The sequence below is a fragment of the Clarias gariepinus genome, chromosome 28 (assembly GCF_024256425.1).
Source record: "Clarias gariepinus isolate MV-2021 ecotype Netherlands chromosome 28, CGAR_prim_01v2, whole genome shotgun sequence".
In the NCBI taxonomy this organism is placed as follows: domain Eukaryota; kingdom Metazoa; phylum Chordata; class Actinopteri; order Siluriformes; family Clariidae; genus Clarias; species Clarias gariepinus.
In genome coordinates, this window is record NC_071127.1 from 15,520,580 (window position 1) to 15,527,280 (window position 6,701).

General features: G+C 32.5%; 1 protein-coding gene across 2 annotated transcripts; it reads left to right on the top strand.

The window, feature by feature from the left end:
* Positions 1-184: 184 nt before the first annotated feature.
* On the top strand, positions 185-4,529 carry LOC128515699 (uncharacterized). 2 transcript variants are annotated; one of them, XM_053489823.1, is made up of 6 exons: positions 185-300; positions 985-1,134; positions 1,252-1,295; positions 1,471-1,859; positions 1,945-2,079; positions 2,206-4,529. In XM_053489823.1, the coding sequence occupies exons 2-6, from the start codon at positions 1,097-1,099 to the stop codon at positions 2,323-2,325; spliced, it is 726 nt and encodes a 241-aa protein (XP_053345798.1). In that variant the 5' UTR covers positions 185-300; positions 985-1,096; the 3' UTR covers positions 2,326-4,529. The 2 variants fall into 2 exon arrangements, with proteins under 2 accessions (XP_053345798.1, XP_053345799.1); XM_053489824.1 differs by having other exon boundaries at positions 186-300; positions 1,945-2,095.
* Positions 4,530-6,701: the final 2,172 nt, after the last annotated feature.

The window sequence follows — 6,701 nt, forward strand, 5'->3', positions numbered from 1 at the left end:
CCAGCAAGCGTCACCCCAAACACACATGAATCACACACACACACATAATTCATTATGTACAGTTAAACATATAATAATACAATACAATATAATATTACAAGCTAGTGTAATAATTTAAACTTAAAATATCTTTAAAATTGACCAAAAAGCCCTTTGTATTTGACTGTACAGGAATGAGGGCTGGTTGTGTTTCGTGTCATCAGGAAGAATACAGGGTGTGGTGTGTTTGTGCTGAACGCCGCCATGAAAGTGAGTAACACAGGCAGACATTTTACTTCCTGAAAGCAACGAGAACGTTGTGTAAGTCAGAGTCTGAACTTCTTATTTTTCTTGTTTTCTTTTGCTCATTGTTTCTCAGTGTGCCCTTTTTTAGTTATGTTTTAGTTATTTTTACAGTAACTAAGTTTTTTGTAGATTTTGGATTGTGTTTTAAAAGTTTAATAAATGTTTTTGAACATGAAATATGATTTTGGCTCTTTGCCAACCTGTTCCAGCGTTACTGTGGGTGTAATTTTTTTTTTATATTTGTAGAATAATAACACATTTTATTTTAGCCATTGAGTGTTTTTATTTTACTTGTAAAATCAGCTTGTAAAATCAGCTTTTTATTCTTTGTCTATTATATGAAGTAAAGTTTTGCTTATCTTAGAAAGTATCTTGGTTTATTAGTCTTTGTTTAGTTTATTAGTTTAAAGATCTTTGTCAGATCAAAGAAATCAGCAATGTTCATGCTAGCATGAGTATTATAAAAGTTTTAGTAATTTTTATTATTTACTTTCATTATCAACACTCAATTAATTCAATTCAAATTACCTGTTTATCAAGTTACATTTATTATTGGACCTATGTTTCACTGGAAACATATAGAGAAACATATAGAGATTAAATTTTGTTTGGTTCATTCTTGTTAAAGTACAGTATTTAAAATTTTTACATATCATTTAAACATATATTTTTCTCTCTGCTTCTCTCTCACCAACCTAGTTTATCTGGTTGTGCATCCATCAAAGTAAAACTGTGAGAAACTTACAACTGGCCTACAAGGTTTCTAATTTTTTTTACTTTGCTGGCTGCACAAGTAGATAATCAGGTCAGGATGAAGTTCATAACTATGCCATTGAACATAAAAAATGAGTAAGTACACTCATGGTGTAATTTCTACTACTGAATACTAATAATACTGTTCGGTAATTTACATTTATTTGCATCAACTAAATATGTTTCTATTATTATAATTATTATTATTTGTAGATGTGACAAAGTTAAAAATGAATTCGCTGGGATCTACACACAAGGTAAATTAAACCATCAATTATTTTCTCAAACATTTAATATTTTTACAAAAGTTTAATATATATACATAAATGTAAACATTTAATGTCATGTGATATTTTGTGGGTTGTTAATTTTTACATGCATGAAAGACTTGTTGGTTTAATTTTTTATTTTTTTTGCTTCTTTTTATTTCAGGTGGTTGCGTAGATCTTGACAAAGTTGCCAATGTTGTACAAAGGTACAGCGGTACAAAAATTCTCCTAAAAAAGCCAAAGAGTTACAGTGTTCGAGTGTGTGGTCAGGATGACACGGTCTATGGTGGAAATGAGGAACAGCTAGAAGCCTGGAAAGATTTCTACCTACCAGAGAGAATGGAAATGGTGGTAATTGGTGCGATTGATGATTTCCCATGTGATGCGTTTGGCCTGCAGTTAGTTCTCTTGTTGTGTGAAGACGGAAACATCTATGCTTATGAAGATGAAGTTCTCCACCTCGTAGCCAGAAATGTAAACGAACTGTTTGAAACTGGCCTTACCTTTCCTGGACTAGAATGCTACAGACTGGGGGAATGTTTCGAGGACTATGTGAGAATTCACTTCTTTTGTCGTAGTAGTATTTACAATTCGTTTTGTAGATGCTTACTGTGGCCCATTATGTTTTATATTTTAGACAGAAGAAAAATACACTGAAATCATGGAATCTGATGAAATGAAGAAAATGAAACAGGAGCACCACAATTTCCGCGAATCGTTAGAGCTTGAACTACTAGAACTCCTTGAGGACTCTCAAAGCACTGAATTTAAGGTGATGCTCAATGCAAGTAAGAATGGCCAAAAAAAAAAATCTTTCATCAAGTTTATTGCCGTGTATAATGCAATTCTTAAGTAATTTTTAGATTTTTAATTGCTCCTTTGTTTTTATTTTTTTTAGGGTGAGGAGAAAAACACGGTCCAGCAAAGGAAGAATTCAGACAGAAAAAAAGAGTGTTGGGAGCTGGTTGTTCGCAAAGATATGCAAATCGTTCCCATATACAGTACAAGAACTCATTAATGGTGAAATATAGAAACTACATACTGTATATGTAGGTACAGTAATGTCAGAGAACACAATTAATTTAAAACCTAAAGACTATTCAATACAACCTGTTAATTATTTGTTGTAAAACAATAATAATGGAAAATGTAAATTAATTACATTTGGCCATTTAGTATTCATTTACTGCAGGTTAGTATTAAAGTGCAGTGTGTAAGTTGAGTCATGTCAACTAGACTAGGTTGACCCAACAAGAAAGAAGTCCAGTTGACATGCCTCATTTCCAGAAAACCACACCTGGACGACTGAGAATTTTCATAGACAATAGAGTTAAATACCATGAATGAAATTTTTAAACAGTTCATACTGATTTTACTGTTGGAGACTTTTATGATTTCTGAACAGTAATGTTAGGAAAAAACAAAAAGAGTGGTCACTGACTTTTGCACTGTACTGTATGTATATGTATAAGTACTCATCTCGACTCTTCAACTTTTCCCTAATATTACTCCATGGATTTGACCTGCATGCACTAAAAAACATTATGTGATAAATACATCTGTTCTTGGAAGGTTCCAGAGTTTGATAGAGAAGCAAAGACATCATCCATATTGTTTTTTGGTGGCTAGTCACCATCACGGGCATGTCACAGGCGTTCGTGCAAAATGTAACAGTAGGCAGCATCGCCTATGGCACTGTACATCAGGCCAAGCTCATAGCAAATGAAATGCGTCTACAGCGACAGCTCATGCAACAGGCAGAAGTAAGGGCTGCTGAAACATTGAAGAGTGAGAAGTAGCAGCGAGTTGACTGCAGGTAATGGTAGCGTGCTGGGATCAGGGTCATGAGGTCCGTAGGTAAACCTTAGGTACTGTACGTGGGCGGAGCCATAGGTAATCTCTTGTTGAAAAGGGCTATTAAAACACATCCAGGACATAGTTCTGCAAATGAATTAATCAGGGTTTTCTGGTTTAACAAATATCCCACCAATAAATCCATTATCAGTTAATTTAACTATTTACTATATGTATGTCTTTTCTTTCCTAGCAAACTCTGGAGCCTACTATGAGCATTTTTTTTATAAGAAGATCACAATGACACTTTAATTGCACAGAAGCATAATAAGGTTACCCAGTTCTGTGACTGGTTGATTTACTTCACACCAATGTGGGTGAATTTACACAAGGTTTTTTTTTTTTTTTTTTTTTTCAAAAACTTTGCAAACTCCATTCACTGTTCATTTTATTAGGTACACCGGCAAATTTGTGCATTTATCCAATCAGCCAATCATGTGGCAGTATTATTAAATAAATATATAAATAAATAAATACATAAGAAAGCAGCTACAGGTCAAGAGTTTTAGGTAAAGTTTAGGCCAAACATTAGAATGTGGATTAAGTGTGATCTCTGTGACATTGATCGTGGCATGGTTGTTGACCACACATGGGCTGGTTGATTCTTTCAGAAACTGCTAATCTTTGGATTTTAAACCAAAAGGGGATTACTTGAGGTGATATGTCTTTCCTTGCAACTTTGCCAGAGACGGTTATGTATGAAAATTCAAGAAGATTTCCAGTTCCTGAAATACTCAAACCAGTCCATGGAACACCAACTACCATGCCACAGTTAAAGGCACAGAAATCACAGTTGCAAAGAATTTTTTAATGTGTATATTAACTGAAGCTCTTATCCTACTGTAGAAACTGGCACAGCTACCTGAGCTGTGTCTCACTGGATATATTTTATTTGTGTTGTTATTTGCACTATATTTGCTGCTGTTTTATTGGCTGATTTGGCAGAGACTTCATGAATGAATGTGTTTTTTATAAAATGGTCAGTGAGTTTATGTACTGTAATTAATCAGCTATATAACATTTTTTGTATATAAGTGGGTGTGGTACAGTAGGTAAGGGTGAATGCTAAAATGTGCAGAATATATAACAATCTCTGAAATGCTATTTTATGTACATTTCTGTATCTATTAAGTGTAGATTTTTGTAATTATTGTATGTACTTTAAAGGCTTTGTTTCTACTGTACAATGATTCTTACATTTTTTTATTTTATTAATCTTATTAGATGACCCTGTTAACTGTACTGTATCTAGCAAGCATGTACATACTAATGTCAGGGGAATTACTTTGATGTAAAAACAATATCAAGTAATAAACATGATAAAAAGCATATAGGTACTATATTTAAAAATAAAGGAGACTGACTGATTGGTTGATTACATTTTTCTGCCAATCCTGGCCATTTAAAGAAAGCCTTGTTTTAAATAAATAAAATAAAATGTATTTCTTTGTATATATGATGATCTCTCAGTGTATTGCAGTGTAATAAAGTATTATGACCATAATTTTACTGAGTTTTCTGTTCATTTATTTATTTGTTGACTTACTCTCACTCATTATTTAATTACTGATTTGTTTAGCCTCTTCTTTGGAGAACCCTTCAGGTTTAACTCTTAACATCCGGAGATCTGTTACTCTACTCTACATCTCATAACTATAAACTGAATATCTTCAACCGAAAGAAAGCTTTGCAAACAAATCTTCAAGATAGATAGATAGATAGATAGAAAGATAGATAGATAGATAGATAGATAGATAGATAGATAGATAGATAGATAGATAGATGATGTAGGCCTAGTTAAGAGAAAATGTCATGCCCTTATATGAGCACATATAAGGGCAGCACCAAGAGGTTAATGTACAGCAAGTGTTAAACTTCATTGCACAAAGGGAGGGAGGGGACCCATACAAGATTATTAAAAAATCAATAAAATAAAAAATATTTATAAAGATGAACAGGCATAAAACTACACAAAAATAAGCACAAATATATTAACAGTAATGGTAAAGTATTAGTAATACTAAGGGTAATACAAGCCGAGAATAATAACTTAACAACAAGAAGCAGCTCTTTGTACAAGGAAGTAACACTTACTGAAAAACGAAACATAAAGGTGAGTAAAGGAATGACGTAGCATGGGTGTGGTGGACATTACTGAACTACCTGTCGGAGTGCTCAAACACGGTGATCATCGCTCCAGAAGATTTTCCTGAATTTGTCTGTTGAACCATGGAACCTAGAATTACCACGGTAAATACCTGTTTTTTTTTCTTTCTTACAAAATAATAATAACATTAAATGAGGTAAAGCAGGTAAACTTATTGCTATCATATTGGATATACAACCTACTAATTTGGAATTTAATGTCTTTATTTTACATATGTACTGTATATTCAAGAACATACAAAACAAAGTTTCCAAAAAAAGGTAAGAATAAACTAATTATTAAGGGTATTAGTGTGTTATTATATGATGTACATGTTTTACGATTACTGAAATCTGGTTATCTTTGTAAACACTTCTGATTTGTTTATCATACTGCTTGTATCACTATAAATTCAAACTGGTATGAGTACTGGTATAGTGGTAACTACACACATTTGACTTATTTTTCCAGGAAACCTGGTCAAAATTTTTTGAAACATCAAGAAAGTAATAAAGAAAGTTTTCTATCATGCAGTTTCGCATTAATCAACCACACACTGCGGATGACAACAGAACGTGAAAAACTGGGAGACAACAGTCTCTCTGTTTACATGGATGAGGTATGTTTGAAAAAAATGTAAAAAGTAAACAGCAATTAGTGATTATATGTGTGAATTATTTTGCTGTGTCTATAGTTAATATATGCTATACTGTACATAACATCGATATATTGGTAATGTTTTATTAAAATGTCAATCTCTAGCAATTCATTTTTGTATTGCACCAAACCTAAGACTAAATATAACTCCACTGTGACCATTATACAACCCTAACAATTTTTTTTATAAAATCAAATTATTCATTACAGTTTGGACTCATATTGATGAACAAAAACCTTTGATAGTTGACAAACTTAGTATCAGTGAATTCATTTGCATAATGTTTAATGTAACTTTTTCAGATAAAACAAACCCTAAAAATGTTTATTAATAGTTTACATCCTGAAAACAGGTGGCAGTTTATAAGTGTTATAAATGTGACATTACAAGAACAAACTTTATGAGAGACTGCATCAATTCTACAAACTGTGAATTTGAGTTATGAATATTTTTAGATTTCTGGTTTAATAAGCTCTATTTTTCATACAAAGTGTATTACCGTATCATGTCCAGTTGCTGAGAAATGGCCAGTGTGTGTTTGATTATAAGGAGGACCTCATTAAAAATTGAAGTTAAAATTCTAATTTTAGAATATTTAAACGAGGATTTTGTGACATAGTATAAAAGAGGGAACCCTCAGACTCATCCTCACCAGGATTTACCTACTGCAAAAATAACTTCTCCTTCATCGTGGCTTTAGAGTGAAAAAAAAACCATGCCTGTTTTTCTATCACAA